Below are 17750 nucleotides of genomic sequence, written 5' to 3'. Positions count from 1 at the left end.
TTAACTATCTGCGGTTGGTTTACAATGTAACGTAGCCGCAAATCAATTTGAAAAAAAACTTGAGAGATGTACTTTTGCTGCTTTGTATGCTATGTATATCGGAGACAGCTAGTCTACCTGTTAAAAGTAATAGTCTTTCTGTGTAGACTTGCAAACTCCTGTGCTGAGAGGTCCCGGCAGCGCCTAATCCCATCTTTCTCTCTCTTCTCTCTCTCTCTCTCTCTCTCTCTCTCTCTTTAAAATTTATTTAAATTCAATTTGCCAACATATAGTGTAACAGCCAGTGCTCATCCCATCAAGTGCCCATCTCTCATTGAGATGCAGCAGCCAGGAGCAGCTCCCAGGGAGCCAACCTGCCTCCCCCCGCCCCCCCCCCACTCCCCCCCCCATCATCCGTAATTTGTGGGGCTGTGCTGCCACCTGGCGGGTACTGAACTGAAAGCATGAAAATGCTCTCAAAAAGTTTTACTAAGCTTATGGACATTTCTATTTTTCAGGACCTGCGGAAGATTTTGATCAGTGGGATTCTTTGATTGAAGGAAAAGACGAAAATCTTTATGCCAGGGACCAACATTAACAATCACCAACGAACATGGACACTCTACAGAACTCTCCAGAAGCAGAGAAATCGAATTTAGATTAAAAGCACTTTTTTAAAGATCTTGTTTAAAAACTGTCAAAAAATGTGTGTATGACTTTTAATATATTTCTCAAATAACTCATATTGGAAAATGTAGGCTATCCCATAAAAGTGATTGAAGCTTGGACTAGGAGGTTTTTTTTCTTTAAAGAAAGATTGGTGTCTATCGAAATCATGCCAGCCCTAAATTTTAATTTTACTAAAATGATGCTGTGTCAAAATTAATAACTACTTTTACATTCTTTAATGGACAAGTATAACAGGCACAAGGCTAATGAAAACGTGTTGCAATGACATAACAATCCCTAAAAATACAGATGTTCTTGCCTCTTTTTTCTATTATAATTGAGTTTTAGCAACATGTTATGCTAGGTAGAATTTGGAAGCACTTCCCTTTGACTTTTGGTCATGATAAGAAAAATTAGATCAAGCAAATGATAAAAGCAGTGTTTTACCAAGGATTAGGGATACTGAACAATTTCACTATGGTAACTGAATGGGGAGTGACCAAGGGTAAAAATATTAAAGCCAAGGCAAAGGCAGCAGATTAGAATGGATTAAAGAGAGTTTATAATTTGTTTGCATTTACTTGATGGTTTATCTCATGGATTCATGAGTCAAGAAAGGTGCGTAGGACAGGCCAGGGATTCCAGTTATAACACATTATTCACCCAAAGGCTGTGAGAAATAACCAAGGAAACATTCAGACTTTTAACTGTTTTATCTTTCCAATTTCATGTTCTTTAATTCTGTATGAGTATTGGGAGTGGATTAGCACAATAGAGGCATATGTTGCTTTACTGAGTATTGCAGTTTATTGAGTTTCTTACAATTGGGAGGTTCAAGACGTCAGTGGAGGAAGTAACAGCAGGTGGGGTAGAAATTGCAAGAGAATTAGAATTTGAAATGGGATCCTGAAGATGGGACCTCATTGCTGCAGTCTCATGATCAAACATGAATGGCTGAGGAGTCGCTTTTTATGGATGAACAAAGAACGTGGTTTCTTGAGCTGGGATCTACTCCTGGTGGAAGATGCTGTGAAGATTGTTGAAATGACCACAAAGGATTTGGAACACATTTAGTTGATAAAGCAGCAGCAGAGTGTGAGAGGACCCACTCCAATTGGAAAGACTTTCCAATTGGAAAGTTTCTGTAAAACACTGTCAAACGTCTTCATCGTTCACAAAAGGAAGAGTCCATCTATGTGGCAAGCTTCATTGTTGCCTTATTTTTAAAAATTACCACAAAAAAAAATAAATAAAAAAAAAATAAAAATTACCACAGCCACCCCAACCCTCAGCAGCTGCCACCCTGATCAGTCAGTGACCATCAACATGGAAGCAGGACCCTCTGCCAGCAAAAAAGATCACAACTCATTGAAAGCTCAGATGATGGTTAGCATTTTTAAGCAAGAGTTTTATTAAGGTATGTATATTGCTTTGTTTAGAAAATGCTATTGCACATTTAATACGCTACACTATGGGGTAAACATAACTTTTATATGCACTGGGAAACCAAAAAAATCCATTTGACTCACTTCATTTGTGGTATTTGTAGTGGTCAGAAACTGAACCCACATATCTCTGAGGGATGTCTGTAGTTGGAGGTGAAAAGCTTAAAACTTTATGCACTTAAATGTCTGGGAGTCACAGAAAAGGGTTCTTGTTTCCCGAGGAATATAAAAATGTATGCCACTCATCAGTTAAGTATATTTTGGCTTAATTATGGTCTGGGGTCCTATGAATTCTTCATAATTGTTCTAAGCCTGTGTGAACAGGGGTAATCAGGACATTGTAAGTAAGCCTGGTTAAATATATCCCTAACCTCTTTGCTCAGTTAATAAGTAACTGTGTATTTGATTTGGCACATCAGGCTATCAATGTTTTATGGTGCAAAATGGCTCATTTTGAAAAATGTGGCTTCTATCCTATAGTATTCTGATTGTTTAAGTTTTTAAGGAGTTATGTTTCTTAGCATGAACTGAAGGCTTTCTATAATCTGGCCCTACTGCATCTTCTCTGACCTTTTCTGCCACTAATCCACAACTGTATCACCTACAGGGATGAACCAAACTTATCTATTCTTTTTTTATTCTTATTCCAGGAACAAGCAATGTGCTTTCCACCTCAACTCTGTTTACTGCAAAACCCTCTCCTTTCTACTTATTGAAATTAGACCCACCTTTCAATGTCTTTAGTTCTTTTGCCCCATCAGGCTTTGGGGGCTGATGTTTCATAGACATACATCTTTCCCCTGCCTTCACGTAGCAAACCTCCTCACTTGTTTTAGAAATGGTAACCCTGGGGATCCCTGGGTGGCTCAGCAGTTTAGTGCCGCCTTCAGCCCAGGGCCTGATCCTGGAGATCCGGGATCGAGTCCCATGTCAGGCTCCCTGCATGGAGCCTGCTTCTCCCTCTGCCTGTGTCTCTGCCTCTCTCTCATGAAAAAAAAAAAAAAAAGGATAACCTTTCCAATTGTACTTGATGTCCCATTCAGTATATCTTTTTAAAATCCTTTGTCGGTGGTACATGCAGATGCTAAAGGAGAAAATATCCACTGAAAAGACCCAATGAGTTAAAGATTTTAAAATGTGGGCCCAGTGCACACATTGAGTGTCTTTCGGGGAGGGGAATACTACTTCCAATCTTCAAAGCACTTTGAGAAAGGTTTTATTATCCCCATTTGACAGATGAGGAAGATCAAGTCTCAGAGACCCTGATTAACCTGTCCAGGTCACATGTCCTGTTAGCAACGTACAGCTAGGAGGTGTCCCGCAGCTAGGATCTGTACCGCCACTTATGCAAAACCATGTTTTAACAGCATGCACTTTGAAGTTAGACAGGTCTGGGTTTGATCAGGTTTCTCAGCCTCTCCAGCTCTTTGACCTAAAGAAGTTAGGTAACTTCTCTAAACAGCTTCACTTTTCTCACCTATACAATATGGCTAATATTGATACGCCCCCTTGGGGTTGAGAATTAAATGAGAAATGCATTTAAAGCATCAGTTGAGGAACTGATATATAAGGGCTAATACTGACGATTACTGTTTCCCCCATTTCTAAAACTGTGATTCCATTACTACAGATAACCCAGAACCACAGATGTTCCAGAATCACATTTCCTTTTTAATAAAATGAAACCACCACACCTTTCAGGAGAAACTTTATTATAATCTTGTGTCATATGAAATACTTCCCAAATCAAACAGAATATTAATCAAATGTTTAACTAGACAGACAAGGCAAAGCTTCCAAAACAAAACAAAAATCTGAAGGAGTTTCTGCTTAATAAAGTAGGATCATATATATTAATATATATTAATATATTTATATTAAATATAATAAACCTATAATTTTAATTTAAACACTATATTCAAAAGAAACAAAAACAAGGTTTTGTTTGTTTTTGTTTTTGTTTTTGTTTTTTTTGAAATTTGAGTAATGTGTTAGCAAACTGTCTAGCAAAATCCTCCTAACTGATTAGGAATATAACATATTTAAAGGGAGAAAAAGGATCCTAGGTCCATATATACAGCAACACCACTAAATACACTGCCTGGTCACCCTGAGATCTATTTTGTTTTGAACACATATCAAAGTTTTCAAAAATGACAGCTTCTTCTGATCACATGCTCTCAATTTGCTCAAATGCTCTGTCGGCCTGGGTGAAATGCCACTAGTTTAAGAGCAGCTTCTGAATGGCCACATCTATGGATCCAGCGTTAAATCTATATCACTTCCAGACCCTTTTTCTGGAAAACAAACAGAGAGAGAGAGAGAGAGAAACCTCGAGTTGAGAAAGAAAGAAAAATGAGAAAGTTATTCACTTGATAAGTACTACCACAACAAATCTAAGGTCCTCTCAAAATGGTGAGAATTATTCTTTGGAGAAATAGTCCTTCAGAGATTGTTTTTTCTTTCATTTAGTATTTTGGTTCTCACACTCTACCTATTATCAAATATCAAATCTAAAATAGTATAAATTTGGCACAGTATAAAATTGGCATATTTTATATTTTGTTAGAATGATGTTAGCCAAGCTGATAACCAAGTAAATCCTTTGTTCTCTTTCATTAGCATGTATTTTTCAAATATGATAGCTACCCTGAGCTGATTTCATTCTCAATGTACCTCAGTGCTAAGAACCAGTGTTCTACTTATGAACAAGATCACACAATAACCAGTTAACTTCAAATAAATTGAATCCTATCATGAGATAAAACTAAAAATCCAGAAAGTCCAAGAGATCATTTTTAATATATACAAAGATCATTTGAATATATGAGCTAATCAACACTGAGAAAATTCTTTAAAGTCCTTTGAAAATATAAATTTATCGAATTCACAATGTAATTTTCAAGATGATTTCAGTCAACAAATAAGCTTTCTTATGATATTTCAAGAAATCCTCTTCTTAGTTATATCTCTAGAAGCATATTTAACACTTTTAACAAAGAGATGTTTTGTTTATTTTTTCCTACTTCTAACATCCAAGGAAACTGATAAACAATTTTTTTTGCGGATTCAGGATAATGGTGTTTTTAAGACTTAGCAAACTGGTGATAAAGTTATTTTCTTTTAAAAACACAAGTTACCTTCAGTTGTAGTATCATCTAATGACATGAAGTAAAGATCTTTTCCCACTGTTTGAAATATATTCTAACAAAAGGAACCTTTGGATTACTACCAATTCTTTGTTATAGACACAAAATGATAAAAATCAGAAAGCGAACCAGAGATAAACCAGAAAGATGGTAAAAATGAAAAACGTCTCCTTTTAAAAAGTATGACAATCTGATTTTATCATGAAGAATCACTCGAGTATATTTTCTAATCCTTCTAATACTCATTTCTCCAGAATATCTCTACTGGAGTATCCCACACAGAATAAAGTACCCTCTTCTAATTTTTAGCTCCCAAACCCCACAACTCTGGTGTCTGGTACCTTTTTCAAAGGGCCACTATCTGAAAACATTATCCATGGTGAGCCACAGACCCTTTATTAAAGACTTAATGAAGAAGGATATTTCTCCTATATTTCTTTCAGCAAGTAATAGCATTGTGTGGATGCATGAGGTCTATACATAAATGAATTCATGAGACACATTCTTACAGTGAAATGAAATCGCTCCAATGAAAAAAAAATCTTAAAAGAATGTAATCAGAAAGACTTCCAGATCACAATGCCTTGACATATCACCAAAGAAGTTATGTCTAACCTCATACCTTACAATATCCACTCTTTAAGCAAAACCAGCTCATTTGTAGACTCATATGTAAGAGTTTCTTTGAATTTGAGGAAAGCATCATTTCAATCATCAATTTCCGTCTCTTCAATGACTGAATTTTAAAAAGAAAAGCCTTACTCACTCATAAGCAGTCTCTATTTGCTAACTGATGTAAAGCCAGAGATATGTCTACTCTTTCATGAACACTTTAAGTTGTCTTGAACGGTTCTCTTCTACTTTGCAGGTATAGGGTAGTTTATCCAAATAGAATCTTGTCTGTATCTATGCATTTGGCTGTGGATTCTTGAAAATCAATGAATGGAAAAGATGAGAATATAAAAGAAAGTTTTAGTAAATACTACTGCAACATAAATGAAGCAAGTTGTTATTTTTGACAAGTAAACAAAAACATGGAATATAAGAAGGCAGAGAGAGATGTCCAATGATTCATAGTGGAATATTTCAAATGGCCTCAATGTGCACCACTAGAAGAAATGGTTCAACAAGTGACTGACCATTCCTGTCATATAATATTATGCAACTATGGCCTTCTGGTTGCAGCCAAGGCAGGGTAAGACAACTATGGCCTCTTTGTGACACCGATTACAACTAAAAATTCTGGAAAGAATACAAAAAGCAACTATCTGTGGACCCTGAAAAGTAAATAGGTACAAGCAGATTGAGGGCCGAAGTAAAAAACAAAACAAAACAAAACAACAACAATAACAAAAACGGAATAATGACTCATATAACAGTGATGAGATTCACAGGTTTGGTTTTTTTTTTTCTTTCTTATTTTTTCTTTCTTCATCTCCTAGTTTTGTCCTGAGCCTAGACCAAGTCACAGCTGCCCAGCTGGGGAAAACAGCAAAAGTCTTAGAGAAATACCTTTTTCTAGCCAACAGATTGGGGGGAAAAGCCCCTGAATACTTAGAGAGTGGAATCGGTGGGAAATCTCTTCACTGTCTTTTGTTTTTCCCTTCTGGCTCTGTCCCGAGAGCAGCCCCACTTGCTGCCTGGGGACAGCCGTCGTAGGACAGGCGTATGAAAATCTGAGAGATGACTCTGGCCAGTGCAACTGGGAAAAGGGCCCTCTGATACCTGAAAGAGCAGGTTTGGGGGGTGGTTATTATTTTCTCTCTTGTTTCTTTGTCTGCTGCACTCCAGAGGCAGGCCCAGAGAAACCTTGGGAGGAGAGACATGATGAGTCTAGAGAAGCAAATAAAGAGGACTCTTGAGGCTAGAAAGTGTGGAGGCAATCTCAGAGAGAAAAGGAATTGGATGATGTGAACCCCTAATACTATATATGAACTGACAGAAATCCCAAGGTCAGCCCTGAGCTATGCATATGCAGAAGAGAACCAACTAAGCAAAGCAAAGTCTTTAATACCTGAACTGCTGTATAAACTGCTACCTAAGTCCCTGAGTGGCTTATGCTCTGGGCACCAAACACCATAGCAATGGCTCCAAAAAGTAAACTGAGGGATGCCTGGGTGGCTCAGTTGGTTAAGCGGCTGCCTTCAGCTCAGGTCCTGACCTTAGGGTCCTGGGATCCAGCCCCGTGTCAGGCTCCTTGCTTAGCATGGGGTCTGCTTCTCCCGCTGCCCCTCCCCACCAGCTCATGTGCTGTCTCTCTCTCTCTCTCTTAAATAAATAAAATCTTAAAAAAAAAAAAAAAAAAGTAAATTGACACCGGAACTAACAAACATAAAAGGAGACAGAACTTGTGGTCTGAACCTAGCAATTGATAACCTGCTGAAACAAAAACTTCAACATTTTCTAGATTTTAACAGGATCAAAAGTTTTAAAACATAATATTCAAAACATTCAGGACAGAATCCAAAATTACTCAACATACAAAGAACCAGGAAAAGTTCGTTATTTTTCAAGGCAATCATTCAATGGCAAGCCTTGAGATGACCAGGTATTAGAACTATTAGAGATTTTAAAGAAGTTCAACAAACTCCAAACAGAATAAACTCAAATGCCCATTTTAATGGCATAGGCAATTGCCCATCCTATAATTTTAAGTGAAGAACACAGAATATAAAACTATATGCAGAATGAAATCAATTATGCTCAAAATACATAGACGGTATACTTATATTCCATATAAACAGAAAAAAATATGAAAGAAAACAAAACTGATCAATCTCTTTGTCTTGGATGGATGTATTACAGGTGATACTTTCTCCTTCTTTGCCATTTTTCCAGATTTTCTACATCAAACATATTATATAAAGGTCTCAGACACCAATTTCTTTCTCTTCTTTTTGAAATCTCTCCAAAAAATCGAAGAGTAAAACATTAATAACTAGTTCGCCCAAACGGATACTTGGCATAAAGTCCAGAATCACTGATTTTGTTCTGTTTTTCATTATTGTTATCCCAATATTAGTATTTTTTTTCTTTAATATTCTGAAACACAAGGGCTTTGGAAATGGTTTAAGTCACCTTTCAAAGTGAAAGACAGTGCTCTCATTAGTTAGTATACATAATTCCATACCTCAGATGGACTCTTATCCAATTTGGGTATACCATTCCAGACATTCTCAGGCTTCACTATCTCCTCCATACCATTTGAAAAGTTTAAAACCTGCATGAGAAAAAAAAAGTTAATAAAAAATGGTAGTTTCCAAAACCTGTAACTGATTTATGGACCGTAGCAATTTTCAAATAAAATACCTCAAAGGCAATGAAAATAATTTTATTAAACTTCAATTTTATGTTTCAACTCAACAGAATTTCCACTCAACATATTGTATGCCTATGCCTAGAGAGCAAAGTTAGTTAAAAATGGTATCTCAAGAAGTTCCAAATTTTGTGGAGAAACAGGCCCATGAGCAGATCATTACAGTACAATGTACAGACTTCTGCAGCAAGAGAAATAGCAATATAAATAGAGATCAAGCCAAGGTTTGTTGGCTTTTGTTTTGTTTGTTTGTTTGTTTGTTTGTTTTGGTGGGAGGGGGAAGGTGAAGAGATGCAGAGATTTAGAAAATAAGGCTAGTGTATGCTTCCGGGAAGAGGCAGCACAAAATGAAAATGAAGTTGCAATGAAAATCTTTCAAAAATAAGTGAAAACTAACCAGTGTGGGAGGGGGATAAAATACAAGTGAATAGAACTGCATTATTAAATATACCGAAGGAGCCAAGTGGAATGGAATACACAGGAGAAATCAAGCAGTCTGATGTCCATCTAATACAAGGTACAAAACATAAAGCTGGAGAAGAATATGGACACTCAACCCTAGAGGACTCTCAGGTCCTCTAGAGGACTATGCCCTGTTAATGAGCTTAACATTCTTCTATCCTAGACTAGTGGTTCTCAAATTTTAGTGGTATAAGAATGCACATTCCTGGTCCTACCCCAAGAAACTCTGAATCAGCCAGCGAGGGCAAGGTCTAGGGATCTACAATTTAAGAAACACACCAGGTGAGTCTGATACAGGTGGTTTTCAGATCACAGGAGAAACAAAATCAGCTGGAAATCCCCAGGGAGTTTTACATACAGGCATGTCCTAGTTAGATTTGTATTTGACAAACTTCACACTGGTGGTATAGAGAATCGATTGAAGGAAGACTAGAAGTAAATCAAATAGAAGGGTAATAGAGTAATCTACTTGTAAATCTGCTTGTAAAACTGCTTGTAAAACCAAGCAGTGGCATTGAGTATAAAAAGGTTTAAGTAAGAGTTAAGAAGTGGAAAGTGTAGAATTTGGTGACTGATCAGATTTCAGAGGCAAGGGAGATGAAAGAGCCTAAGATGGCTTTTTGCTAGGACGCTGATGCATGAACTCTGAAATTATTTTTGCAGTATACCAGATTATCAGGGGGAATGATCCAGTAAACGTCTATTCAATTGCATTTTCTAGTCTGGCAGAGTTTGGTAAAGTTTCCTTAACAGTCTTTAAGTACATTTTGAGATAAAGTGCTTCCACTTCACTTACCCTTGTGCCTTCTTCAGCAATTTCCAGAATCTCACATTTGGACCATGTGTTTCTTAGACTTGACCACACAACACATTTGGATCCAACAGTAAATCCTTTCAGAGTGTAGGTGTTCTCTGGTTGAGCTGCCAAATTGAATAAAGACTCAATGCATACCTCTTAGTCCCTTAATGTTAAACACTCAAGCAAAGCATTTTCTTAATCTGCACTTAACTATTTCTATATAATCAACATGATGTATGGTCTGAGTCTATCCCTTTTCCTGGATTTTATTTTAAATTCTTCCAGTGCCCCTTCCCAATAAAATCTTTTACTGCTTTCTTCAAAAAAATACCACCATGATGTGATCTCTTTTTTAAGGATATAAATCTGATTCCTGACTTTGAAACTTACTCTTAAAAGCAGGTGATTGTTGCACAGGTGGTATAGTCAACGGTTACAACAGCCATTTCTTTAGCAAAGCAACATATTACAAGTTATCAAACATTCTTTTCTTTTTTCTAAATATTTTATTTATTTATTTGAGAGAGAGAGAGTGAGAAAGCAGGGGTGGGGGGAACAGAGGGAGAAGGAGAGGCAGACTCCTCACTGAGCAGGGAGCCTGATACGGAAGGGATCCTAATGTCTTGGGATCATGACCTGAGCAGAAGGCAGATGCTTAACTGACTGAGCCACCCAGGCACCCTAGCAAGCATTTGTATCACAAAGCTATTACTCATTATTAAAAATGTGGCAATGAGGACTAAAAATCTAGGGTAATGCTTAAATAAATACAGTATATCCACAGAATTTAAATATTGTGAAAGTCATATTTAAGGGATTAAAATGCAAGATTCAACACTATGATTTCTATTTAGTTTTTAAAACTGTATGTATAGACATACACAGGGTGAAAGACAATAGAAGCAAGTGCACTGCAGCTTTACCAATAGTAGGATTATGGTGATTTTCATTCTCCCTATTGTTTTCTCTCTTTTGTATGATGGCTCAAATTGAACAACATAAAAACTGACTTATAAAAAGTCTAACACTGAGTAGTTAAGAAACCCCAAATGTTAGCCATTTCATGTAACTTTTACATCTTATTAAGCCAAGAAAATAACAGTGAATATAATTTATAAAAAAGTTAATGACAATAAATATTCTCCAGTATCTACTCACGGCTGTTCCCCTGTTTGGTTAACACAAGCTCCCTAAATCTAGTGTTTGTTTAGGGGTTTCTAAATCAATAGCAAGGTATCTTCATAAAAAAAGTTAAATTTGAAAACAGCAAAAGTGATTCCTATCATCAATTCATGCCAAAGTAGTGCTTTGCAAAGGAACACTGTTTTTTTTAATACTTACCAAAAAACATAACCTCTTGATTTTAAGGATTATGTGTTTACATTTTAAACATAATTACTTTTTTGAGACACTGATTTTAAGCATTCTACTTCTAAACATGATATTAACAATTCAGCATTTCATCCACCATGATTCTACACTGACTTCACACCTTAATCTCCCCACTTCTAAGATGCCCTTCACAAAATCCAAATCTGATTCTCGTATCAGTTTCTAATCTTTTCCCCAAAAAAATTAATTTAAAAAAACAAATAGGACAAAAAAATCATTATCTTTAAGACAAATACATACTTTTCAGTCACTGAGTTAAATAAAAGAAATCACATACCTGAGATATGAAGTTGTAAAGCATCATGGTTCTTCCTTCCATCTCTGGATTCTTCTTCAGAGAACAGAGTCAATGATGAAATGACATCTCTGTTTTTATAATCTGTAAATTCTTCTTTGTATATATTCATCTCAATCTGCAGGTTGGGATCATGATTCTTTCCATGTAGATGCAATGATAACCTATGCTGGTCCTCGAAACATTCTACACAACTTGACTTTCCTGTGTCTTCAGCACACGTGGATTCTTGGGCTTTCTGACCAACTCTTAGAGACAAAGGGTTTATTTTGTCATCTAGACACAGCTGGGCTGTGGGTAATTCTAGTTCTGGCTGTTTCTCAGATTCACAGCTGAGGGGAAGCTGCACTGGGAATGGCTGCAGGGTGGCTTCGGTGTCACAGCCCTGGGGGAGCGGCACAATTGGAGGCACCAGGCCTAGCTCTTCTTTCTCTTCATCCCCGACAAGAGAATGCTGCAACTCAATGGATTCCAGTTCCAGGAACTCTTTTGATTCCTCATCAGGATAAAGGGGCACCTCAAGTGAGTTTAGTTCTAATATCTCCTTTGTTTCACTAGCCTGCGGTAATAACGCATTAAATCCTGCCATGAGGTATTTATCATCAAACTTTGCTTTGTCAACCAAATGGCACTCTATTTTTCTTTCTAGTACCTCAGGACCAATATTATCTTTGCATGGGTTTTCAAAAGCTTCAAAAATGTCATCAATGTCAGGGTTATAGAATTTACTTGGTTTGGTTTCAATAATGTTGAAGTCTTTTTCAACTCTTTCATCATCTGTCTGTGGTTCCACAGAGAGAGTTTTCTCTTGTCCAGCTTTACTACTTGGTTTCTTAAGTCCAACCTCAGGACTGAGGGAGCCAAGGGCTCCCTTTATCTCTGGGCATTTCTTTTCATAGGGCAGATCACTAACACCAATCTTAGAATATTTCTTCATTTTCTCATTAATACTTTTGCCTTTGCTTTTCAAGTCAACAATTGCTAAAGGGATGTTACAAACATCCCTTTTGATCTCTAATATTGTTATCTCCAACACATCTTCTGTCACTATTTCATAAAAGTAGTCATTTCCCTCTTGAGGGCACACACCTTCTGAAATATTGAATCCTGAGAGGCAACATGGAAAGGCTTGCATGGGAACCACCAAAAGTTCAGAAGGGATGTTCCAGAGTGCTTTGGGGTCCACACAGTCTTCGACGTTTCCAAAGTCTACAAGTCTGACGGATACGAGATAATCGTCACAAATACTGGTGATAAGTGCCCGATAATAATGCCCATCTTCTCTATATCTCACTATGCAAGGATCTCCAATATGAGGGCATGGGACACAACTTCTCCAATCCGTTACCTGCTCTCCAGCAGTTTGTACTTCTACTTCTAAATACTGAAGTTTCTCAGTATCGGCAAACTGACACCAAAAATATTCAGGCCCATCTATCACAGTGGCATAAGCTCTTATCATCTTCATCTTTGGCTTATACCAGTTAAGAAAGAGTGAAGTATCAATGTTGGTTTTTTTGACAGACTTTGAACAGGTACTTTTAATTATTTGATCAGAAAGTCCCACTTGAGATTTTTCACAGAAAGCATATCTGCTAATCATATCTTCTGCTATGATCCCATGTTCATCAGCAAGAATAACTTCCCATTTGTCTTGAAATTTCACAAATTCACATCTTATCTGAACCTCATCTGTCCTCTGGGAAAAGTACTGCATCATTTCCTTACATTTTAAAATCTCAGGTACCCGAAGTCCCCTCAAGGAGCAGTGAATGCACAATCCTGGTAACAGTGCATTAATAAGGTCAAGTTTACCTACGTTACTAGCATGAACCACAGAAACATTGCCATAATCTATAAATTGCACAGAGAGAAGGTCATTGGGTTGTTGTTCTCTGACCACAGCACGATACCATAAATTGTCTTCTGGAAAAATGGCACATATTACATCTTCTCTCTGCAAAGGTGGACCTGAATAATATTCTGGCCTTGCTCTAACATCATTTAATCTCTCTGAAAGATGAGTGATTTCAGCCTCATCTTCTGTTAGTTGAACATAGAAGTCTGAAAGGTCATTTATATGAGAAACATACACAGCTGTTTTAAAGCCAGGCATTATAACCTTCTGAGGGAACTCTGAAAATTTTAGAGGCAAATCCTTGTTACATGAATCTTCTATGTTTCTCTCTGAAAGAGTGGCTTCTAGTTTTGTGGCTTTCAAAGGTGGCTCAGCAAAGCTTTCTCCTTTCTTTGCTGTTGTTAGTGGACACACTTGATGACCCTTATTTTCCCTAGAGTCCTGATATTGAGTGATTAAGTTTGTCTTGGTGGAACTTCGTAAAAGCTTGGTTTCCTTACATGCTGAGCTGACCTTAGATTTGTAGGATTCTCCCAAGATCTCCATACTGCACAATTTGTTCTCTGCTGATTTACTTAAATACTCTTTAGGTGACGATCTCATATTTTCCTTTTTTACCTCAAGGGTTTCAGTGACAGTGAGGAGTGCTTCAGTTTCTTTTTTTCTTGTCTCACCTTTGTAGCCAAGTAGTCCTAACTTCTCATTAATATTAGCATTAATTTGAATACTGTCATCATACAGTTCTATAATTAGTCTTCCATCTGGATCTTTTGCTACAACCAGAGCCTTCAATGACTTATCTAAAACAGTCTCTTGAAACCATGTTGTAATTTCTTCTGGTATACTATCAGGAATATCAGACAATGAACATTTAACAGCTTGCATGGGCAAAAGTAAGACATCATATGCATCATCAGGTATTGGAAGCAGATCATCGCTTGTTACCACATAAATGTTTCCAAAATCAACAAAAAAGACTTTATTTGGTTCTTTTTCTGTTATTATCCCCCTATACCAGTTTCCATCAGTATACTTGGCAAGGCACAAGGTTCCAGGGATCAAGGGAGATGTTTTTAAATTCAGCAAAACTTTACTTAATTGTGTGATATTATAGGACAACTGTTCTAAAATACTTGCATTTCTTCCCAGCTGGCAATAAAATGTCCAAGGGTCATCAATATGTGTTACATACACCAATTCTTCAGTTCCAATTTTCATATCATGTGTGGAATAGTAGTAAGAATGTAGCTGAACAGAGGACTCCAGAGGCTTCTGAAGTTTAACTGCTCTTGCAAGTTGCTTTTCTACCAAAAAATGGCATGCACTCTGAAAGGGTGTTAGCAAATCCACAACATTAAACAGTTCTTCATCATGTACTGAAGCCAAAGCAAATATCGTGCACTTTAATTCGAGATTGTCTTCCCATGCATTGTCTACAAATTCACTAAAAGCTCGTATGGCCTTTTCATCCCACACAAAAGGATTCTGACCAGTTGGCTGAATTAAATTATAAAGACTACACCGAAAAGCCTGAGCCTTAACCTTGAGAAACTCTTCACTAATTGAGTAAATACTCTTCACAGATACCATATCTTTGTCTCCGTAATCTACAAACATTACTTTGACATGCTCAGCAGATTGTGACCCGCTAATCACGGCTCTCGACCATTTTCCATTTACTGTTCGTTTTGCCAAACAAGCGGGGGTGGTCCCCTGGTAAGGAGTAGCTGTACTCTTGCAGTAGTCCTGGATGTTGCACATCAGAGTTTTAAAGCCTTGAATGTTCTTGGTCAGTTGGCACCAGAAGTAGCCAGGGTTTTCGACATAAGACACTTTGACTTCTACGGTACTTCCAACTTTCAGCTCTCCTTTACAGGAGGAGCCTGGCTTCATGTCCAAGAAATTCTGTATAGGAGGAGAATGAACAGATAGTCTTTCCTCTTTATCCTGCACAACAAGTCCCGTTGGAGTATCTGTGATGACTGCCGTATCAGTCACAATTTCTGAAACAGGTGCAGTTTTATGGTCTCTCTTGGCTTTCTGTTTTACTTCTATCTTCTTGGCCAGAGATATTTTGTTATCCGCAGAGATAAAATGGTTTGAAACATGCCCTGGAGAAGGGGCACTTACGGAAATGGTTTCCTTTGTTTCAAATTCCTGATACTTGGCATACCCAGCTTGGGCCATTACCTTACTAATGTTTTCTTCCCCTGTTCTTGATTCATCAAGAATCTCAATAACATATTGATTATCCTGCCTGTCAAGGACATGGATAACTATTTCTTTGTGGAGCACAGTCTTTTTAAAAAAGGAAACTGCCTCCTGGCTCCAAGTTTTCCCCAAAGGCCAAATATCTGCCAGTGTGCACTTTAGAGCCAATACGGGTAGTCGCCTAAACTGAGGAAGCAGCATCCTCACGTCATACCAACCCACATTTTCCAAACTGCCACGGTCGACTAGGAACACATCGACACTCCTGTCATCTAACCTGGAGACCATAGCCCGATAATAGCCGTTTTCTTTCCATTTGACACAGCAAAGGTCGTCGGGCTCGGGTTTCAAAACTACCCCATCCAGCTTACTGGCTGAGGAATAGAAACTGCACATTCTTCTCATCAACTTGCTGAAGGTGCCTTTGTGTTTCCTCAACCTAACCCAAAACTCGGAAGGGTTTTTAACAAACTCTACCTGGGCGTCATAGAAGGCGTTTATCTTTAACCTGACTGATTGCAAGGCTGGGAGGGAAATCTCTTCACCCGCTTTTTGCGCAGGCGACGGCGACTGAAGAGCCGTTTCTTGTTCTTCCTCCTCCCCCTCCTCCTCCACTCCCTGGCTCTGAAGAAATCGGTCAGCCAAGCAACAGGACTGGACTCCGAATACACAATTCAGGTTGATCCCATCTTCTCCGTACAGGGTGACATAATAAACATGCTCGAAGGAACAGAAAAATTCAATCTTTGCGTTCACTGCCTGGCCCAGGATCAGTGCCTTCAGGTCACCGACCTGTGACCGAGACCAGCCTCTCCCACCGTCCCAGAGTCCATACAAAGCACAAGGGTAGGTCACCACGGGCATGCGAAAATACTCAGGCAGCAAGTAGCGGAGGCTGCTACAACTCACCAGCTCCTTCCTTCCGTAGTCTACATGGAGCACCTGGGCACAGCGCTGGGGCCGAAAAGTTTCAAGCAAGAGCGCTCTGTACCAATGTCCGTCCAACCCACAGGACGCACACGGAGAACCAGGCTTGTCTGGGCTCTCCTCCCGGGTGGCACTGGTCCAGTTGTCATCCCCCGTCCCCGTGGAACCCCGGTATATCTGGGCCATGCTCTCGGACACGCGGTGGATCTCCTGCGAGAGGCTCCGGAGCTGGCAGTGGATGCGGTGGGGGTGGCACACCTGGGTTACCACCACGGGCTCCGTGACGCCCAGCTGCAGCTGCGGGTAGAAGTAATCCAGGCCGGGCTGCTCCTGCTTGGGAGGGGCTCGCGACAGGACGGGGGCCCCCGCAGCCCAGGCCAGCAGAGGCCGCCGTTAGGTAGCGCTTGAGCAGCGAGCGGAAGAGGCTGTGCGGCACCTGCCGGGCCAGGCCGAGCTCCTGCATCTGCTGGAACAGCGCGGGCACTTCTACAAGGACCAGGCGATGGAGCAGCAGCACGTCCAGCACCCGCCCGTGCACCTGCTTGCCCTGCAGCCTCCGGAGGAAGTCCACGGCCCTGGACGGCCAGTGCTGGGGCTCGCCCCCGCCCCCGCCCCCGCCCCCGCCGGCGGGCACCAGGCCGGCCAGCACGCAGCCCAGCACCTCGGAGGGCAGGTGGAAGAACTCACTGCGCCCCGGCGCCAGCGAGCCCGCGCCCGCCGTCACGGTGCGGCCCTCGTCCAGCAGGAAGACGCGGCTCTCCAGCGAGTGCTGGCTCACCACGCGGCAGCGGTGCCACAGGAGCCCCACCTGCACCAGGCACAGCTCGCCCGGCGCGGCCGAGGCGCCGCCCAGCGCCCCCGGGCCGCGCGTGGCCGCCGCCTCCTGAATCTCCCGGCTCAGCCGCACGTACTCCTCCCGCCGCTCGCCCACCAGCCCCCAGAGCTGCACCGGGACCACCTCGGGGTGCACGTCCACGAACGACACCCGCAGGGCCAGCGAGGCCCCCGGCGTGGGCAGCCCGGGCGTGGAGCACATCTCCGAGGCGCCCCCGCAGGCCCCGGGCTCCAGGCGCAGGCGGCCGCGAAACACGCCGGGCCGGGCGGCCCCCCCGGCGATGTGCTCGACGCCGGGCCTCGCCTCGGGGACTCGCGCCGACTCCTCCGACCCGCGGCAGGACCAACCGCCCTCGGCCGCGCCGCGCAGGACTTGCAGCGCGCGGGGCGCCGCTTCCGGGGGGCATCGGGTGG

At 40.5% G+C, this 17750-nt stretch overlaps 1 protein-coding gene across 1 annotated transcript; it reads right to left on the bottom strand.

Annotated features, from left to right (window-relative positions):
• Positions 1-4068: 4068 nt before the first annotated feature.
• Positions 4069-17538, bottom strand: TDRD6 (tudor domain containing 6). The gene is given in 6 exon segments (XM_038554248.1): positions 4069-4390; positions 6968-7075; positions 8373-8462; positions 9817-9941; positions 11489-16871; positions 16873-17538. Coding segments are annotated over 6 exon segments (6396 nt in total). The 3' UTR covers positions 4069-4366.
• Between the last annotated feature and the right edge of the window lie 212 nt (positions 17539-17750).

The sequence above is a fragment of the Canis lupus genome, chromosome 12, assembly GCF_011100685.1.
Source record: "Canis lupus familiaris isolate Mischka breed German Shepherd chromosome 12, alternate assembly UU_Cfam_GSD_1.0, whole genome shotgun sequence".
NCBI lineage: Eukaryota > Metazoa > Chordata > Mammalia > Carnivora > Canidae > Canis > Canis lupus.
Note: the sequence above shows the minus strand (reverse complement) of the source record. Positions and strands in the feature narration are given on the sequence as shown.